Below are 21,912 nucleotides of genomic sequence, written 5' to 3'. Positions count from 1 at the left end.
CCTGGGTAAGCCTGCCTTTCTCATTTAGACAAGAGAACTAATTGCAAATTGTTTATAACCATTTCAAAATCCATCACCCAATAATTTGTCAACCTCGGTCCAAAAGTGTAGCTATTTCAAAAGGGAGAGGAAATGACATCAACACAGGCTGAAACACCATGAAGGTAGGTGCCCGGCCCTCCAAACCCAGTTCACGGCAACCCCACAACCCAGTGTCTAGGGTCCAATCTCCCTCAGGCCAGTCCAGAAGCCCCTCCAGGAAGGAAGCAAGGCAGCATGTGGAGCGCCTGTGGCTGCAGTCAAGCACATTTCCATCCAACAGCAGTGAGTTTTTCCTGTGTTACCATTTCTCTTCTAATAGAGAATCAAGACTCATAATGATATTTCTCCAAAGAAAAATGTTAATGCTTCAGTCATTTGGCTCCCAGAGCTATGGGACAGTCATTCTGGAAAGAATCCAACCCCCTCAACTTACGGAGCTGGACACCAAGGCTCAGAGAAGCCAAGACTAGGCCCAACACCACACAGCTGGTGGCGGCAGAGCCAGAGAGGAGCACGAGCCTCCTGACTTCCACGGGCCACCTGCCTCAGTGCGTCGCCCGCCTCAGTGTGTCACCCGCCTCAGTGCATCACCCGCCTCAGTGCCTCCACACCATTAAGAGTAGCCTTGTGGGGCTGATCATTTCTTGCTGAATTGATTTGATTGATGATTTCCTGAGACTATTTAAGGGGAGAAGGTGGCTCTTCCCCCTTGAGTTTTTCCTGTTATTTTTCCCCCGATGCTCCCCGACAATCCCCCCAAACTAGCACACACGTGTGCACACCTGACACAGTATGGAGCCTCACCCTCAAGGTAGGTATTATTATTCCCAATTAACAGATAAAGAAATTGAGGCTCCGAGAGCACAAATAACCAGTTCAAATGCAGCCAAGCGAGCACGTGAGAGGGCTGGAAGCTACGTCTCCAGAGGGGCTCAGACTTCTACAGCACGACTGACCACTCTTTTTCTAGGGTGAGGAGAGAAGCACCTAGTGTCCTGCCACCCTGGAAACCGGCCTAGTGGTCTGGCACCATGGGAATCTACCCAGACTGCTTTGCAGGACCCAGACCCCGGGCAAATGGCCGACCACCTTTTGGGGTAACTCGATCCCATGCAGAACCCTGGATTTGCACTGTCCCAAAATACATCTGTGAAGGCGGCTCTATTTAACCAAATGGAGGCTTGAAGCTCATTAATCAGCCTCAATAACCAGCTGAAAATATTATTGCTCTGGGTACTAAAACCCACGTTAAAAAAATAACATCACTTTCAGGTCAGCTGCCTCCCAGCAGAGGCCCGGCTGGGCGGCTGGGCGCCACGGTTCCACAGGGAGGCAGCCGGGAGCACGCGGGGACAGGCATCCCCAGCACAGGATCAAAAGGCCTTTCTTTGAGAGTCCATGTCAGGTCACCACCACTTGAAGAGCATTTGTGTTGGGAGGCAGAAAACCAACAGAAGGCTTCCAGCTGGGCTTTCCACACTGATTAAGTCACCTGGAGTGACAGGCCATGTCTCCACAGTGACCCCCGAGAGGCCTCCTATGGAGAGAAGGTGCCACGGTGGTTCAGCTGGGTGGGCAGAGCTCAGGCAGATCACGCCACCCGAGGCGGGGGACCACCCGGGAACCCACTGCTAGGGGAACACCCTTGCTCAGGTAGTGGGCAAAAGCTGCTGAAATCAGCTGCAACCAGAAAACATAAGCAGCAAATAAGAGGTTGGGCCAATAGCCCAGAATTTTACAATTAGCGTTGGCTTGGGAAATGGCAGCCAGACAAAGACTTCAATGGAAAGAGAGAAAACCATATGCAAGGAATCTCCCCACGGCCTCCATCAGTAAGGGAGTTCTCTCCAACCAGAGAAGGTGCTAGGTCTTATCCTCGTCCCCCAACAGAGGGGACATGTGCCGTCCTCTCTGCTTTAAGGCCCATTTGAAACCTGGGAGCTCAGCCCTAACAGCCAGAGCACCAAAGACCACCTATGCCAATCCACTCGGAGGATCCCTCTCCTCCCCAGATGCGTCCGAGGCGCTCATTTCATGAGCCTCTCCTCGGACTGTGATTTACACCAAATGCAGAAATGGCCTTTGGGGATGAGATGCTGTTATAACACAAAGAGCAAAACGCTACATTGATTTTAAGGCAAAAAGAATTATTTCTAGACCTCTGCCCATCAAAGAGTATAAACATCGGTGTACATCCTAGTTTATAAACCTAATATTTCACCCTCTTGGTCTGCTCTAATTTCATCATCAATCTCAGAAAATGTCGGTGAAAATATGTCCTCTCTATTAAAACACACTTCCCTCCGATGATTTTTAAAAACATAAAGACCACAGCCAGTGAAAGGGGACCTGCCACGTTTTCGAAGCAGCCGGCCCCCGTTTGCAGAGCAGAGTCACAGCCGGATTCCTCTCGGCCTCTGACTCACTCCAGATGCCACCTCCTCCTCCTGGGAGACCTTCTCCGGCCCTGACAAGAAGATGAAGTCAGAGATGCTATGAGGTCTTGCCACCTCCGGCTTCTGTAATTACTGAATGTGGTCAGCTTTTCCAAAGTCCTCGCGGCAGGGACAAGTGACGTGCTTGGCTGGCAGTGCTGCTCAGCACGGCCCTTTCTGGAGAAACACCCAGCTCCACCCACACCGGCCTCGGCGCCTTGCCTGTGCTGCCCCTGCGGGCTGGAGGTCTCTGTCTGCCCCTCTGGAGTCACTCTCTACCCGGGTGTGGGGCAGGCGAGAATCAGGATGGGCAATTACCCCCCTGCCACCTGGGCATCATGGTTCCCTGCCCCCTCTTCTGAAGACCCAGCTTGCATACACTGACCTGCGTCAGTCCCTCCCCTTGTCCCTGCGGACACGGAGGCAGCAAAGGCTCCCACTTACTGTGTCAGTGCTACTGACTTCCCCATCCTGCTAAGCACTCCATCAACAGCCCTGCACTCGCTTGTGGGCAGGCTGTCCATCTCCTGTCAGGACCCTGACTGAGCAATCCTTCAGATGACTGGGCCCGGACCTTGCCCCCTCTCTGCTCCCCAGCTAGAATGAAGCAGCACTGCAGGGGGGCGCATCCCCCAGGAGTCCCAGGATTGGGTGGGTCTAGTCAGCCCCAAAGCTTGTATCTACCTTGGCAGACTATTTTCTGGTCTCTAGCTGGCATGAGGTGCCTGCATCAGGAACAGAGTCACTGGCCCCCCTCGGGTCAACAGATGGGATGGGACCAGAGAGAGAAGAGAGGGAGGAGCTGACCCCTGGCTATGTTGGAGTACAGCCTGAGAGTGTGAGAAGTGACTCCAGGGGGACCCCAGACCATACTGACAGCACAGCAGACACCAGCTTGTGCAACATAGCCTGGCTGGGGCAAAGGCTTAAAAGAAGGCAGGAGGAAAGGGGTGTCACACTTTTCCCTTGGGGGAGGTGACAAATCCACCAGCTGCTGTCAGAGTCCTTTGCAGAGGGGTCATGCTATCCCCTCTTGCCTGCCCCATCATACTCTCCCAAGAGCCTCAGCCCTGAGTGGCTCTTCCTCATCCTCTCCAACACCCCTGGACCCCCAAGTTCCTTCTCCTCCTCCCCCAGCCCCAGAATTATTTCTCTGTCTTCACTCTCCAACAAGGCTCATAAGGCTGCCCTGGACAGGCCTTTGACTCTCCCTGTTAGTCTTTCAGTTCTAAGTGAAAAGAATCCCATTCTAGCCTAGTTCAGGCAAAAACCGTTATCTCTTAGCTCTTAGAATTCAAGGATGGACTGAACAACCAAATTGTGGGAGAAATGAAATGCAGCCAGGCCCCAATTATCAGGAACCAGATATCAGGAACCAGAAACAGGAGCACTTCTGGAACCCACTTTGTGTGTGTGTGTGTGTGTGTGTGTGTGTGTGTGTGCGCGCGCGCGCGCGCGCACACGCACACGCGCACGCAGGCACATACACGTGCCTCGTTCTCTCTCAGTGCTGACTGGCTTGCTCCAGTGGCACATGGAAGTCAGCAGCTCCCAGGCTTTTTATGTTAAGCATTCTCTACCAGAGAAGGACCTCCACTCAAGTTTATACATCCCAGAGAAAGAAATCACTGGCCTACATTGGCTCACAGTCTCATCCCTACTCCACTTGACTGTGAATGGGGACAGGGGGGTGGTTACACCCATTAGGAACATGGCAGCTCCTGGGAGAGTCATGCTGTTCAGGACTATGGGTGGGGTACCCAGGAGAATGGACAACCCCACAGAGGTATACCAGATGGACCCACTGTATAAGTGGTACTTCTTCAAGATGACCCTGTTCCCGGGGTCAGGCTTTATCACTGTTCTGAGGGTCTCCATGTCCTTCTGAAGAATGATTACTCCCCTTACCCCCCCACCCCCGCCTTTGGGGAGAGCACAGAAGTGATAGAAAGACAAGACAACTACTGGGTATGACTCATCAATAAGAGAAGTAGAATCCTTGACTTCTCTGGTGAGGCCTGGCAAATTGTTTCATTTTACAAATAATTTCAGGATAAGCGGGTATATTTAATGCTAAGTGATAGCCCACTGATTTCAAGTAATTTCCTACAGTTCTAGGCTAATGAATGGCTTGAAGTGCCTTTTAGCATTTCCTGATACAAGACTTCATTTGTTGTATCCCCCTATCTAGAGCTGCCAGGCTCCAAGATGGGGACGGTAATGATCCTTGCCTCTGGAGAAGTCTCTTTCATACTGGAAAGAGCTAACGTGTGTGTCAACATCAAAATATTGAGGACAGGACAGTATGGAACCTCTCAGGCTAGGTCATAACAGACACTGCAGCTTCTAGCATGCTCTCTGGAATCACTGCTGTGGGGAAAGCCAGCCATGGGACAAGGAACTCAAGCAGTCCTGTGGGGAGGTTCACATGGACAGCAACTGGGGCCTCCAACCAACAGCCACCACTCACCTGCCGGCCAAGCACACACACTTGGCAACAGATCAAGCCTTGAACGACTGTAGCCCCAGCCAACATCTTAATAGAACCTTTTGAGAAAAGCCAGTAGCATCTTGGTAAATCATCCAGAAACTCCTGACCCACAAAAGCCACGAGATAGGTGTTTCTTGTTGGTTCAAGCTGCTCCATTTTGAGATATTTCTTATACAGTAACAGGTAACGAATGCTTACATATGTGAACTCACAGCTAGTATCGCTTACGTTATTAAAAGCTCTCTTCATTTACTCATTTCTCAATCCTTCATTTAATCAGAAAGCAAGTTCCATGAGGGTAAGAACTTCCTTCTCCTCCTCAGCGTAGAGTCTCCAACTGCTAGAACAGAGGATGATACACTACAGACATCCAGGAAATAAGTGCTAAACAGCTGACCGGGTACATGCCACATCTCCCCAACCCCAAAGAGAAGGGACCTGAGAACTTTCAGTCATGCCGCCCAAGTGAGGGGACAGGAGGGTTCCAAATGAGCTGGCATGCCACCAAAGCTCCCAGAAAACAGGGGAGAGAAGAAGTACATCAATCTTCATGAAGTCTGTGGAAAGGCCCTACTGGCCTGCGGAGGTTGACACTGGAGCCCCTTCTGGTCCCGACCAGGTGGGCAAATCCTCTTTGAAGTCAAATCAAGTCACAGCTTTGACTTTGGTCTCTGATTCCATTTCTCTGTGAGAAGGGCAATGAGGGAGTCCTTCTCAGGCTCCCAAGAGGTCCTTGACAACTAAGCTGAGGGGTGTGTTACCCCTGCGGCCTGCTGAATGACACACGGCAGTTCCACTGCCCCTCCGTTACCCAGTCCCCGCTTTAAAACAGCCACGGGTCTCCTGCTTAACTCGAGAAACTCAAACATTGGGACTGTGCAGGACAGCAGCGTTTCCTGGGGACTATGTCAGAGCCTGACGAGGACGGGTTACTTTTAATAAATCCCACTTGGGAGAAATTCAACATAGAGGTGGGAACGGTATGGATGGTGCCGGCTGAGCCAAGGGTCACCGGGGCTGTATGCGGCCTCCTCGGAGTTCCAGTCAGGATGGAAGGAAAAAACCCATTTCGGGCGAGGGCTGCGCCAGCCCTGGAAAACTCAATAAAGCCTTCCTGAGTAAAAGAGGTGTTCCAAAGCCTGGTCATTTGACGTCAAGATGGGTGATGAAAAGGCCCTGCTAGTTCCCAGAGATGCGGACAAAATGCGAGGGGCGGGGCCGGCCTCTCTGAGTGGCGACGGCGTCAAGGCGAATGTAAAGAACATTTGTCGCATCAACACGGGGAGCCAGACTCACATTTCCTTTCCAGAAAAAGAGCTCTTGGTACTGGCCCAGCAAAAGGGAACGTCTGCACGACTAGAATGAAAATGGGCATCCATTGGATTTTTTTTTTCTTCTTCTCAAACTGACTATAAGCGTCTAACAAGACACGTGGCTGGAAAATTCCACTGGCTCCTGGGTTTAGCCTTGCCCTGCTCTGCCTCATCAACTTTCTAGACGAGTCTCAAAGCTGGCAATGCCTCATCTTTTCCAAATGGGAAGCAGTCTTGGTCCACGGCTCGGTCTTTGGTCCTCACCTTTCCTTCCACATTCATTTCCTGGGTCAGCTCACCCAGCCCATGGCCCTAAATACCAGCTCTACGTTGACAACTCTCCATCTTCCATATCTAGCCCAGACCTTTCTTATAGACACCAACTTGAACATCCATCTCCCCTCAATCATCTCCATTTGGATGTCCGAGAGACCCTCCGGCTGAGCGTGCCTAAAATGGAGCTCCTGGTCTTCTCCCAAACACACCTCCCACAGCTTTCCCTTACTCCATCCTTCCATCTGTTCAGGTCAATGCTTTGAAGTCATCCTTAACTCTTCTATCTCACCCACAAGGCATCCAAAAATACTGTTCACTCTGTCTCCAAAACATGCCCCAAATTCATCCACTCTCACCACTGCCAAATGCTTCCGCGCTGGCTTGAGCAACCATCGGCCCTCGCCTGGACCACTATAGTAGCCTCCTATCAGAACTCCTGTGCCGACCCTTTCCCCTCCAATACAGGAGCCAGAGGGATCCCTAAGAATCCTGTAAGACCATGCCACTGCTCTGTTCAGAGCCCTCCACTGGCTCCCCGTTTCATTCAAAGTCAAAGTTCTTTAATGGCACAAGGTCTTGCATAATCAACAACTCCCCTAGCCCCTCTCTGCCCTTGCTCCCTCCATTCCAGCCACAGATGCTGGGCCTGTAGGCCTTGGCACTGGCTGTTCCCCTGCTTGCCTTGCCCTTCCACCACATACTCCCCTGGCGAACTCTCACAGAGGGGTTCAGCACCCACCCAGAGCCAGCATTGCTCCTTTGGTCTGTCTGTGGAGGCTTCATGCCTGACTAATAACACCATTCTGCCAGCACGGCCCAATAACGAGGCTCAGGTGCAGTTTGGAGCCAGCACCTAGAGCAGAGGGCACAACAGGCGGGGTGGCTGGGGAAGGCTTCTGAGAGTAGAATATGAGAGAAGAAGGAACAAGCAGGCATTCTCCTGAGGGCTACGTGGGGGCATTTCAGAAATCAGGAGTGAGGAAGACAGAGCCGAGAGACTTCAACCTCGGTGGTGGCAAGTCCAAAAACGCAGGGCTCAAGAAAGACCCGGGTGAAGGTCAAGGATGAATAGTGCAGGTGGGGGCCTGGCCGTGGAAGTCCTGGTATTCAGCCTCAGAACTTGGGACTCTATCCTAGATGTCAGTGCTTCCCAACCCTGGATACACAGTACAGCCAGGGGCAACTTGAAAAATGCTGATGTCTATTAGAAATCAGGCCCAACCCATGGGTAATGAGCAAACTGTGGTCTCCAAGTACCATTTCCCAGTAGAGGAACCAGGGCTTCTTGGAGATACAAAGGACTCTAAATCTAGGGCAGGAAAGATACAACATGAGCTGTAACACCGCAACCTACAGGATAGCAAACAGCGGCCCGTGACGACTGCATCCTCTCAAGGGCTGAGAATCCAACCTGGTGGCCAACAATGAGATCCCAGAGCGTCAGTAAGGATCATGACCACCACATGCCGAAATGCATCATGTATAAATCCACACCTTTAAAACAAATTGGTTACTACTACTGGAAGGTGCCAGTGAACCGATCCGGTATTTAGAAAACATAAATACAGGGAAAGAATGAAGCAACTTCTCCATGAACTTTACCACCGGGTAACCAAATAGTAATCAAAAGGAAGTGCCCCAGTTAGCAAATGAAAAAGGAATGACAAAATGAGAATGTCGCCGCGCTGCAACCCCTACTTAATCAACGCATTTGGGGACCGCCTAAGTCGGCCGCCATCTCTGACAGAAAGACAAGCAGGGAGTAACGTCCCCTGATGGAAGAACAAGAAACCACTTATGAAGTCACCCTGCTCCCTGCCAAAAAACAACAACAACAACCAAAAAACCCAACTGAAACTGAATCTGGTCAAGTTTCTTGATTCAATCAGCAATTTGCAAGCAATTCAGAGATACCCATTACATGACACGTGAGATGACCGCAAATTCACACTATGGGACACTCTTAAGGATGAACAAGGAGAGATGGTTCTAACCCGTTAAAACACGCATTTACAAAAAGTGAGAAAGTTGGACATTTAAACACTAATAGTTGATGATAATAATTACTTTTCTTAGAGCTGCACGAAGGGTATTGTGGTGACTTTTTTGTGTGTGAGAAAGAGCCCTTATAGTTCAGGAATACTGAATGGAAATGCTCACAGATGAGATCCTATGTGTGAGATCTGCTACGAAGCGCTACAGGGGGGCAGGACCTGGCAAAATAAGACTGGCCGTGAGTTCATAATGGTTCGAGTGGGGTGAGGGGTGCATATATTGCTCTCTGACTTTACTTTTAACCATTTGAAATTATGAGAAGTTATGAAACTACTAGCTCCCCCCACCCCCTCTGAGATTCAGATTAATGAGTCTGGGCTTCAGCTTCAGGCACTGGTAATTATTAAGGGTCCCTGGGTGTTTCTATTACTCAGCCAAGGTTGAAAACTCTTGTAGTCACTATGTGAGACATGCTGAGAGCCTCCACCAAAACCAAGACAGAGGCAATGGAGGAACTGGTCTGCGAGGGGTCAAGGAATCAAGCATATAGTCCTGGATTAGATGGGGGAAGGGATGATGAAGAGAAAGGGGTCAAGGACATTCCAAAGTTTTTAGGCTTAGGTGACTACGGGTGCTGGTCACTGGATTCAGGCACATGTCAGGCCTAGTAGGTTTGGGGATCGAGGGGAAGGTGACTTCTGGGGGAGCCACTCAGTGGGCAGTTTGGTTTGTAAATCTAGAGATTCACACTGAGACCCCGAAGCAGACACAGAATCCTGGGCCCCACAGGACTACCCCCTAAACCTAGAGAGAGGTTGGGATGGCTTCAGCCAAGAGTGGCATCAGGGCCTCTAGGAAACAGCAGCATCTTGGTCCCCTGCCCTGGGAAGGAACTCTGGAAATATCCCATTCCTTTCATGGCTGATTTCCATTCCTTGCCCTCCCACCCACTGTCCACCTTCCCTGGATAGACACCCAGAAGGCAGTCTGCCAGGATGGGGTGCCCTGCCTTCCTGCACAAGTGCTGAGGAATTCCTGCATAGTCCTACATCCTGTTCTAACAGCCCATGCAGACGAGGCACCGTTTGTGTAACAAATCAATGACTGGTAAATCTGAAGGAAGTCTCCATTCGGCGTCAAACGTGTCCATACATGCCAGCAGTTGCTGGAGCCAGCAACTGTCAGACTGGATTTCAATGGCCAACATATATTCATTACACAAATGTTTACTTAAAGCCTGTATGTGCCATGCTCTGTGCTACGCGGGGGTGAAGGGGAAGCCCAGGGTCCTGGCCTCAGGGAACTTACATCCTAGTGGAAAAGTAGACAGTAAATAAGCAAACAAACACAAGCTTTGGAATTTAGAAAATGGGTTTTCAGCTGGAAGAAGGGACCAAGGAATCCGACTGTTACCTTGGGGTGTTACCCAACTTCCCCAGGCGCCACCTTGCATACTAACCCAGGCTCCCAGAATCAGAAAAATGACAGCACTTCCCTTTAAAGCAGCAGTAACTGAGGCCCAGAGAGGGAGGTGACCTCTCCATAGTCACCCAGCGGGTGCAGACTTGCAGACAAGTCAGGATTCTCAAAGTCTGCACTGGAAATTTCTTGAGCAACAACTTCATTCTTCACCATTCTAAATGATGTGGTCTATTTTTTCCTCTGGACAAAAACAATCACTGATCACAGAGGACCAAAGGGCCTCCCCAGGAGCAGGGACTTACCACTGAGTCCAGGAACTGAATGTAACACTCCAGCCCAGGTCTGGTTTCGCAGAACTGCCGGAAAAGCAGTCTCCCGATTGGCTGCTTGTCACATAAACTGCAGTAATCTCTGTCTGGAAACAAGAAAAGCAGAATGTGGTGAGATGCAGGCGAGAGGCAGGCAGGGCCGTCCAGGCAACCCACACCTGGATCCAGATCCCAGAGGGATGGAGCAAGACGACTGGCAAACTCTCAGGACCCCTCATTTCTCTCCAAGCTGTGCAGACTCAGAGGGGACAAGGGCATTTTAGAGGATGGCACCAGTGATGCCCCAACCTCTAGTCTTAGCTCACTCCCCCTCTCCATGCCCTGATTCCTGTATGCCAGATGCCAGCAATTCCGGGGACACTGACGCCACCGCCTGAATGGCTGATCACCATGTCACACTGCCCACTTAGTGACTGGATAAGGGCGGCAGGCATGTAATCCAAACCAGTTCCAACTGGAGTGGACCACACTCTGTGCTTGGACACACTGAGCAGAAATGCTCTCTTTTCCTCTGAGGGCTGGGGTGCACGGGTGTAAGACCAAGGTCAGCTGCAGTGCCCTTGATACTGCAAGGGAAGTTCCCATGATGACGAGGCTCACACACACAGGAGGTCAGGGGTGGGAAAATGACGAAAAGTAAAGGTGGTGTCCTCACGGTGTCACAAATCTCTGGATCAAGCCGTGCCTGCAGCTCAAACCACATCTGAAAAGTTTATTTATGAGCTTTGTTTAGGGCAGTTTGAAAAGATTTAAAAATTACTTGTAATTCAAAGCACTTCAAATTATGAAAACCCTGCATTTTCCAGCTGAGCAGCTAGAGGCATGGAAACAAGAAGTGACCAGCCCTCAGGCACACAGCAGCCAAGAGAGCTCCAAAGAGGAAATGCAGCGCGAGACTGCAAGCCTGGAGGCCTGGAGACCAGGTGCTGGCCAATGACTTGCTATGTGACTTCAGGCAACTCACTTGCTCTCTCTGGGCCTCAGTCTTCCTCTGGACAATAAAGGTGCCTGTTGGAGGTAAGATGGGGGGTGGGGAGGGTGCTGCAAGTGGTACCTTCTGGCTCTTCCTGCGATGATGCTAAAGCCTCTGCAGGAGGTTTCTCTGGCCAGAAAGATGCTCAACGGACTGACTGAGTCATGTTACCTCGGGCCCTCTCCAGCACTCATCGCTGGAGCTTTGATTGTGTAGCTGCACTAGGAACAGTCAGCTGTCCTCGTGGGCAAACCAGGAAGAGGGTGAGTTAGACCTCAGGAGAGCCACCCGAACAAAAGGAATGACGATATCCTCGCCCAGTGCAGAGGAGGAACATGGACAATCATCCCTGGAGAGGGGATTTCTCTGAAGACAAGGAACACAACAAGGAGATAGGACCACAACCATCATGTCCACTCACTTTCACACCCGAAGAGTTTATCCACAGCAGGTAAAGCTGTGACTTGTAGGGAGGATGGTGGCTGTGAGCATGGGCTCTGGAGCTAAATGCCTGGGTTCAAACGCCAGCCTCACTGTGCGCCTGTGTGTCCTGAGGCATATGACCTAACACCTACATCCTTCAGTCTCCTCATCTGTAAACTGGGGACACTAATCATACCTACCTTCTAGCACTATCCTGAGGATTAAATAAGACAATGCCTAGAAAAGACTCAGAACAGAACCTAACGTACAGAAAATGCTTACTAAACACCACGTGCTACCATGGAGTTGGTGGGTCTCGTGCTCTCCATTCCCATTCCTTCAAGGAAATCTCCGTCCCCACGACCATAAAAATCCAGCCTTAGGCTCTAAGAATGACACAGGATGGGCATGTGACCCAGTTCTAGCCAACCAGAGCCTTCACCTCCCAGCCATACGATAGGGTGAGGATGGGCACATGATTCAGCCCTAGCCAATCAGAAGTCCTTATTTTTATCACAGTGAAAGGTTCAGAAATAGACCTGGGACTTGGCCCCCAGCCAATCAGAGTCCCCTTCTGTGTCCAGGCCACCATGATAGGTTCAAGGCACATGACCTGAGTGGGTAGGAATCTTCTAGAAGTTAAAGGAGAGATGCCTGTTCTTCCCTGGGATGCCGAAGTGTTAGGCTCAGTCAGCCAAGTGCTGCCACAGCTGAGTTTCCCGCTAGGCAGTGAGAACGCACAGCGAATGAAATGGGGAAGGCGAGGCTGAACGCAGAAGAAGGAAACTCGGCGCTGCGACATCGCAGGAGCCCCTGAAGCCCGCCTCAACGAGGCCAGCCTGGTGCCGGCCCTTTCACTTCGCCGACAGAGTGGGGAGTCAGCTGGCTTGGGCTCGTGTCCACCGTGACTCGGACCGCAAGTGACGAGGGTCCAGGCTGGACAGATCTGCAGCCCGCTTCTCCTCTCATGGGTGAACGGCCTGAGGGCAGCCACTTTTTGTGGGATTCACCAGTCCTAAGTACCATGTGTGTAAGGCGGCACCCAAACATCTCGTCCTCTCCCGAACGGACACTTTGGTCAACACGGAGAGCCGCCTTGGGGTTCCCTTCTTGCTCCGCTCCCCGAGTGCTCTGGACTGTCGCCTTAACTCGGTGACCTTTCCCCGCGCAGATGGTTCCCAGAGAGCCGTTCCAGCGGACCTTGAACCCACCTCAGCGTGGGCCAGAATTGGTGGGGCGGCGGGGAATGGGCTGCAGTGCCAGCCCTCAGGGAGCTTGGATTCCGCTGGAAAGGGTAGAGTGTGTGGGTGAGCAGACAAGATCCCAAGTGACAGTCATAAAATGTCAAGTCAATGAGTGTTATCGTCAGCCACAGCAGGGAATCTGGGAGGAGGGAGCCGAGAGGGTGACAGGTCTGTAGCCCGCACCTGTGAGCGTGATGCGGGTAGATAGAGCCTCCCCGCTCCCTCACTGCCTCCCACTCGACCTGATTCCCGCCCTTCCCCCCCAGGTGAGGAAAACAAACTTCCTCACGCTTTCCCAATCAGCTGAACCTCCCCAGCACAAACACAGAATGGAAGTACATTACCCGGAGTCAATCTCCAGTTTTATTCAATTAGGGCAGACAGACCCACTCGGCTTATGTGATTTGAGCAATGTGCCCCACCCCATTTCCAAAAGCAATTAAGAGATTTCATGTACCATCTTGTGATTCCTTAAGGGTTCATCTGACAGGATTTTTCCTCTCCATATGGCATTTGCTGTCAGTATGGAAACAAGGCCGTTATAAACTCACAGCACAGTAAACACCATGTGATTCCAACACAAGCTGTCAGCACCTCAGTTCCGCGCCTCTCCCAGCTGTACAGAGGATCCCAGGCAAGAAAGCCACTCACTGGAAGCCCAGAAAGAGATAAAAGAAGTCAGTAATCATCTCTTTGGATTCTTTTTTTCCGGGCTTATATAAAGATAAATGGGCCTATCTTCTGAGGAAGCATCATCACCGCCACCAACAAAATCAGAATGTGACGTCTGCAGTTCCTTTAGAAATGAAGAACGAGGGCACAGAAGGGAGACTAGGAATCTGGAAGTTGATCAGCGTGATGGGAGGAGATGCACATTGCCATGTGCAAACCCAAGGTGTGGGTTGCTTCTACAAAGTGAGATGATACAAGTTGGAAGCTTGGGGAGGTCTCCAGTACATCTTCAGAGCAGACTCTCTTTTCTTGGTTTCTACAGAAGCCTTCCTATCGTTTAAATCCAGCTTGCAGCCCCCCCCCACCACATCCCCCTCTGAAGTGTGATCTGTTGGGTGTGGTGGGGAGGGCCATCCCGGAAAGAAGGGCAGAGCTTTGTCTCTGTCTCTGAATGTCTCTCTCTCTCTCAGGCCAGGAGAACCCTGAGATGTTATGCACACAGCCATGCATGCACTGTCCACACACACACACACACACACACACACACACACACACACTCCAGCTCTTCTAGAACATGAGAACCCTGCTTTGGGCTATGTGCTTCATTGGCCCTTCTCTCCAAGCCAGAAAGAAGCTGTCATATAAGTTATGAGGGGGAATCAGACTCCTCTATCCCAAAGTATCCACCAATCATGTAATTATTTTACTTTTCTGGGTCGATCATTTAACAAACTGTCTCCTGAGGTCTCCTGATTTTTGATATAAGAAGGTTTCTTCAACTTTAAGACTCTCTTCTTGAATTCATCACCTGGGGGGAGGTCTGTATGAGTGGGAGGAAGCACACCTTATATTTACTGGCAGGTTAATGATCCAGTAAGAGGCTTAGAGTTAACAGCTGGTGGTCAGTTAGGACCAAGAATGGGATATGGCCTTTGTGATGTGACGTTTGACCTTGGCCATGGTAATAGAGGTCTAGTGGACAGGGCAAACTGAAGCATATTTAGACAAAGGTGACTGGAAATAGGGAAGGGTCTATGAAGCCCCTCATAGCTCTAGGACACTGAGCTGTGTTCTTGATCAAAAGGAAGAGTGCCCCAAGGAGGGGTTGGGTTCACCATGCACACAGGAGCATAGTGGGAGGTAACATGTTGCAAAGGCAGACTGGGCCGGGGAAATAGCTGGGCTCCAAGGCCAAGGAGACTGGATGGATTCAGTGTCCCATCAGGGATTACTGATTTTAGAGCACATGTGATTCAAGTAGTCCACAGAAAGGTGGATGACAATGGGGTGGAAAGCAGAGAGCCTGAGACATGACAAGAGAAGGTCACTGGTTGGGGAGCCACTGATGTATGGATAGGGAGGGCACAGTCCCTTTGGTAGGACTCCTGCTTTGGTGATGAGCTGGACTGAACTGACTTTAAGAAAACCACGTATGTCATTGGTGTCTTCAAGGGTCTGACACCTCCTCAGCATGCCCATGAACAGGAAGGCAGGATTGCCACACTTTCCTCTAACACTGAACTGAATTCCAGCCATGTCTTCAGACAGAACCATTTCTTCCTAGGAGATAATCCCTTTAGCAAATGGGTAGATGCTTGCTGAACCCTTACTGGGCACTGTGTTCTGGGCCTTGTTATGAGCATCCCTTAGAGCGGACAAGGCACGACACACTTTGTCGTTGTCCTAAGAAGTCTGCTTAGTAGTCAAGGCAGAAAGGAGGCATGTTCACAGACAGGGCTAGTTTCATGGACATGAAACAAAATTGCATAAGGCAGGCCTGCTGGGAATGATCAGGAAGATGTCTCAGCATAGACGGCACGGAATGCTCTGGTGATGGTGGGCCCATGGCAGAGGTGGTACCCATGGGAAAGCACCCTGGAGCATGGAATGGGAGTTGACCACCTTGCTGAGAGCAATGTGAGCAGAGACCGAGTGCTGGGGAAGAAGGAGGAGGAAGATCAAAGCCTGAGAAATGGGGCCAGAAGTTGGGGTGGGGAGGAAAAGGAGAAGCTATAGTGAGGAGGCAAGTCCCCATGTGAGAAGTCAGGAAGGCCAGGAGGGCATGGCCAAGCATGGTGGAAGGTGTGTTTAGGGAAAGAATTCAGGGCTAGGTCTGTGACCACAAGGAACAAGTGAGTAGACCTTCAAGAATGGCTTAAAGTATTCAAAGTTTCCTCAAAAAATTACAAATAGAATGACCAGAGGATCCAGCATTACCACTTCTAGATATTTATCCAAAAGAATGGAAACCAGGATTTCAGAGATACCTGCACTCACTCCATGCTCATTACGACACTCGTCACAATGGCCAAGATGTGGAAATAATCTAAATGTTCAAGGACCAATAGATGATTTTTTTTTAATGTGGCATAAACATTCCATGGAATATTATTCAGCCTTAAAAAGGAAGGAAATCCTGCCATATGGGACAACTAGAAAGGACCTTGAGGTGCCAAGCAAAATAAGCCCACCATGGAAGGACATACTTCATGATTCCACTTCTATGAAGTATCTAAAATACACAAACTCTTAGAAACAAGGGAAAATGGCGATTGCCAGGGGCTAGGGGATGGGGCAATGGGGACAGGTTGCTTGATGGGTATAAAGTTTTAGTCCCACAAGATGATTAAATTCTAGAGCTCTGCTGTACCATGTCATGCCTAGTTAACAATAGTGTATTTGCACTTAAAATTTTAAATTTTAACAGGATAGATCCCCTGTTAAATGTTCTTACAAAAATTTTTTAAAAAGAGAATGGCTTAAAAAAATAAACAGAAAGTGATGGTTGCTTGGGGATGGGAGGTGCGGTAAGAAGGGACAGGACAGAATGTAGTGATGACTGAGGGTGTCAGCAAATAAACGTACTTGGTAATGAACGTAACTGCCTGGGAATACACAAGCAAGCACGCGGGCATGTGCACATAGATCTGCTACAAGCATGTCCTGAAGGTCTAGGCACCGCCAAGTCACTTTCAATTTTACCCCACATAGTCGGGCATGACACCAAGTTACAAGACAAGGGCCCTGTCCTCACCGCTACCACCTCATGGTGTTGGGTGCTGAGCTGAGAGCCTCTCCTTGTCTCCCAGTCTGTTCTCATGGCACCACTACCTCAGGACTACTAGAAAGGATACCCGCTATAGACTAAATGTTTGTGTCTCCCCAAATTCATACAAAGAAACCTAATCCCCACTATGATGGTCACTGAAGGTGGGGCCTTTGGGGTGATTAGGTCATGGGGGTAGAGCGCTCATGATGGGATTCATGCCCTTATAGAAGAGATTCCTGAGAGCTCCCTCACCCCTTCTGCCAAGTGAGGACACAGCGAGAAGATGGTCATTTATGAAGCAGAAGGCAGACTTTCACCAGACGGCAAATCTGCCAGGACCTTGATTTTGGACTCCCAGCAACCGGAACTGTGAGAAAAACATGTTCATTAAAATACCCAGTCTGTGGTATTCTGTTATAGCAGCCAGAGTGGACTGATTTGCCGCATAGTCTTGGGCAAGGCTCCTGACCAAGGGCCCGGCCGCCTCTCGTCTCCCGCAGGCTCCGGGTGAGGCTGTCCATGGCCACCATGGATGAGCACCACAGGAGTGCGCCCGCCCGGTCTCAGCACTCAGCAGGCTCCACGTAAGCTGTAGCCCCTAGGCCCGATCTTAGCTCCTCTAGAAGATGCAAGAAATGGTGGCTTTTACTTCTCCGAAGGTTCAGGAAGAAAATGGGAGGTAGCTAGTGAAAGGGGACTTGACTCCACATCACCAAAGAAGGCAAAAGCTGCCCCTCCTGTGGCGGAGCCATGGCCTCCCGGCTCGGATCGGGCAGGGGCCGGGGCTCTGCTGGCCTCCTCTGCCTCCCCGGGAGTCTCCCTCTCACAGAGAAGCCACATGTCCCCACAGCACATGGCTGAGGTTAGACTCTCACAACCCGGTCAACTTCACGACTCCCAACCCCCGGTGGACTCAGAAACAGGAATGTTATCGATAGTGAAGAGAAATAAATGCTGTCACTGTTTTCATTCTTTTCGAGTGACATGAAATGGGAACATACTTTCTTAATTAAGAGCTGTGGTATGCGGATGCTTGGAGGGCAACCAGATTTTCCCAACTGAAGGCCAGAACACAGGCGGCGAGGACAGCGTGGCTCCCCTCAGAAGGCCACAAACCCAAGTGAGCAAGGCCGCCACCCCCTCCCCCCGCCGGGAGAGTTGGCGACAGTCCCCTGCTTGCGGATGGGGAGCAAGGAGAAGTCGGGGCTTGCGGGGTGGGGTGTCGCTGACTGGAACCTGCTTGGGACTGATTTCATTGTTGCCCCAGGCACTCCTTGAACTGGGGCCAATGAAAATGCACGTTCCATTGCAGAAGTAAGAGCAAGAAAGGCGGCTTCCTGAGGAAATGGAAACGCTAACACGGCTCACACCGGAGCCCTTGGAAATGAAACCACATGTTTATTGTACATGGGGGGTGGGGGGGTCCAAAAGCGATTTCTGGAACCATCTTTCTACTAACTGGAGGTTTATATTAGTTTGTGCTGTTTCATTTTCATTTTATTTTATTTAACATTGTTTTTCCAACGTACCAGGGGTCCGTTGTTGCTGTTGTTCTTTCTCTTTTTTTTTTTTTTTTTTTTTTTTTTGGTTTTCGTTTTTTTTTGAAGGGTGCGGAGGGGCTGATAGGTCCTAAGGCAATTTAGCAAAACAGATGTGAGGAGACTGGATTAGGCAGGGCCCATGAGCCCTTCACTTTGCTGTACTCCAGGTCTAAAACAATAAACAGAAAAGTGATTTGAAAACAGCTTTCTCTTAAAAATTCCTGCCAAAGCTGGAAAAAACAATCGAGTGTTTGCTCTAAGGAAAAAGCTCTCTGACGTTTGAAAGGCAAGATAGCATCACAGATAACGGCAACTCTTCACAGCCCACCTCTTGGAAGGAGCAAGAGAGGAGAAGGGAAACATTTGGTATTTGGTTAGCAACAGCTGAGTGGGCTCCTAGTGCTTCAAGAGAGATGTTTTCATGTGAAAAGAAAATGACATATGGCACATTACACAAACACACCCAAGCCAAGCCCCATCTTCCTGTGCCTTTTGTCCCCCTCATTCTGGTCTCAAGTTTTACTGAGAGTCTGGGAAGGAGCGGGGTGGGGGCTGAGCTGGACAGGACACAGAGCATATGCTGTCACTGTGGGGCCCTCTGGGCAATAATGGGGCCCCAGAGTCAGGCAGTGACCTCTCCCTCGTCCTCAAGGCCAAGAAAAGCAAACAATTTAGATATTCCCTTGCAGTGGTAATGAAACTAAGAATTGGGTGGGTAAGTGGAGGAGCCGGTGGCCTCAGTGGACCCAGGCAGACAGAGGAACTGCAGACAGTAGCTGGGATAAGTTGGGGGCCCAGAGGGAAGCGGGTTCCAGGCCTGGCTCTTTTACCCACCATCTGCGGATGAGAGGCCCGAACCCCTGCACCCTGCGCCCTCTCCTACACTACAAGCCCACCACCCTGGGATCGGAAGCCTTCCTTTCATGCCAGCACCAGGTGAGCGTGACAACCAAGAGGTCGGCAGAAGGGCACCTGCTCCATCAGCAGTGCAGGCAGGAAGGAGATACACCAACGTGTGGCCTCTGGTCCTTTCTATTTCTCTAGATTCTCAATATTTTCACAAATGGGGGAAACGCAACTATTCTAAAAACACAGCTGCAAAACCACTGAGCCACCAGACATGACCCCTGTTTGGGTGCGGGGCCTGGGTCATAAGCCAGGTGCTCAGCACTCTGTGTTCACCCTGAGTGGCCTGGGATGGAACCTTCTGGAGAGCTGGGACCAGGCCTGCAGTGGTACCAGCCACTGGGACAGCTCCATCAACAGTGTTCTCCCTTATTGGTGACCCAATGCCCTCCCTCGCTCCACTATGCTCACAACCGTCCAGAAGCCACTATATTCTATAGTCACAGTCTTTCTATAAGCTTTTTTCTCCTTGAAAAGACATTTCCATACAGATACAGGCAGTTTTAGAAACCAAAACACCCAGGCCAACTGCATCAGATCTCTGGAGATGGTGTCCGGGGTGTTAAAGCTCCCAGGGTGATTCCAGCTCTGTGTTCGCTCACAGTCTAGCTCACCTTTCATCCCCAGCCCCCGGGGTCAGAGCCTGGCCGGAGCAGGGCACAGGTGTAGTGGTAATGAACCAATGATGGAACAAGCGAACGAATGAATCAATGTCATGTGGAGGCCATTGGCTTCCCAACGGGGGAGAAGTCTCAGGCCCACACTCCCTTGACACAGCCCCAGTGCTGAATCTGCCACAAATGAAGGTCTCCCTGTGTCACCAGATGATAGAGTTGTTCCTAGCGGGGCTTCAGTCCAAAGGAAACAAAGGGGCTTGCAGTGCCTGGGCCCCAGGTGATGTTGGCCAGGCTGTGTGCTGCACTTGGAGGGGAAGCCGTGGTGGGTCCAGAGCCCCCAGATGTAAGGTGGACCTGAATGTGGGGCCCTGCCTGACTTGCTGCTTTCCAGAAAGCTCGGCCAGGGCCATGGGAATAGAGCCGGGGGACTGGACTTTGCCTCCAGCTCCTCCTCTGATCCCTGCATGACCTCAGACCCATCATTGTCCCTGGACCTTGGTTTCCCCTTTTCCAGAATGAGCCCGATGAATGACAGGAGCTTCAATGTTCCACCTCCCAACTTGGTAGTTCACCCAGGGAGATTGTGAGGAGTCTGGTGGGGTGGAGACACCACAGAATTGGGCCTTTCTCCAACATCAGAGCTCCGAGTAGAGTACATAACCTTTGGAGTCCTTTAGCCCACAAAGCTACCTTCCCACCCACATCTGCACTGTGACCAGAGCAGGAACAGAGCAAGCATGAGCTTAAAGGTAGTATTTCTAGAAGGCCCAGGAAGGGTGATGTCTGAGGGCCAGGAGCCCTGGCTTCCAGGAAGCCCTGGCTTCTGTAGCAGCCTGCCACAGTTTGCTGGGAGGCCCTGGGGTTGTTAGTCCCTGTCTCTGTATCTCAGTCTCTCTCTCTAGGGCTCTTCCAGTTTACCCCTGGGTAGCAATGCCTGACCCAGCCCTACTGTGAGCTGCCGTGGCCTGGGAGGTGAGGGCGGCGGCTGGGCCATTCAGGGCCCCGGGGACTGGCTTCACCTGGAGCTATGAGCTCATGAAGCTAGAGCCGCAGGAGGGCAGGGCCAGGAAGTGTCAGGCCCGTGCAGGCCAAGGCAAACAGCAGCCTGCGTGCGGAGAGGCGGCCCCACTTCTTCCTGGGCCATTGGCCAGGGCCCAGTGAGGCTCACAGCTGTGCTGGCCAAAGGCACTTGAGAAATGAATGCCCTGGAAGGTGAAGGCAACTGACGATCTCCCAAAGGTCCAGATGTCTCAGGGTCTGAAGACCCCAGCTCCAGTGAGCCCCAGCAGGGACTCTACCAACCTTAATCGGCACCCTCCTGGGGACCGGAAGCACAGCACCTGCCAAGTGTCCAGGGCTCTTTACCAGCATCACGTTAAGAGTCCATTCTTAATTTGAGGCCAGACCTGTCCTTCCGTAAGACCTGCTCCCTGGCCCTCATTCTTGGGACACAGAGGACAAATGTTGGGTGACAGATATTCTCTGCTTCTGGACTTTTCTCTCAGGTAAACCTCTGCTTTCCCCCAGCTGCTTCCTCATGAACCTAGAATACCAGCCACCCGACACACCCAAACTCTGTTTCCCCGAGGAACAGAGCTGGGAGGCCTTGGGCCGCTAGAAACTGATCCAGGTTTTTGGTAATTAAACATGAGACCATGTCAATAACTTCCACCAAGCCGTCTTTGCCTAAGTCAGCCCTAGACCCAAGAGGGGCTATCTATGGTGGGGGAGACAGGCATGTTTGCGGCGCACAGAGCTCCCCCAACGTCCGTGTTACAGACAAGAGATGGAGTAGGCACGCTGCTTCTGCAGAAACAAACACAGAGAAAGCTAGAGTCTCAATTCAGACTTTGCTCAGCTGAGTTATAGGTCAGGGGTGTCTAGATTTTAAATATGGATTTTTTATAGTATTTGGCAAAGCTTGTTTTCAGAAAGAAATGACCTTCGGGCCAGAGAGTGGCTTTCCCACTTTGCCACCTGATGTATAGTGATAATCATAGAAACAGTAAGAGCTAACATGAATGGGGCACTTTCTGTATACCAGGCCCCTAGCTAGACATTTTACATGCTTGTCTCCTGCAGGCCTAAATAGGCCTATGAAAAGGCTGCTATGATCAGCCTGTTTTCAGATGAAGCCAAACAATGAGGCACTGAGAAGGATTAGGCCTTCAAAGCAGCAAATGA

General features: G+C 50.9%; 1 protein-coding gene across 3 annotated transcripts in view; it reads right to left on the bottom strand.

Moving 5' to 3' along the window:
* The window catches only part of GRK5 (G protein-coupled receptor kinase 5), a 216,882-nt gene that overhangs the window by 52,775 nt on the left and 142,195 nt on the right, over positions 1–21,912 (bottom strand). For 2 of the 3 annotated variants that reach the window (XM_047701332.1, XM_047701331.1), the window contains one exon: positions 10,277–10,389. In XM_047701332.1, the coding sequence (XP_047557288.1) occupies positions 10,277–10,389 (113 nt within the window). Of the gene's footprint in view, positions 1–10,276; positions 10,390–11,991; positions 12,044–21,912 lie in introns of those variants that run through there. The other variant, XM_047701333.1, reaches the window with a different exon arrangement.

The sequence above is a fragment of the Lutra lutra genome, chromosome 14, assembly GCF_902655055.1.
Source record: "Lutra lutra chromosome 14, mLutLut1.2, whole genome shotgun sequence".
NCBI lineage: Eukaryota > Metazoa > Chordata > Mammalia > Carnivora > Mustelidae > Lutra > Lutra lutra.
Note: the sequence above shows the minus strand (reverse complement) of the source record. Positions and strands in the feature narration are given on the sequence as shown.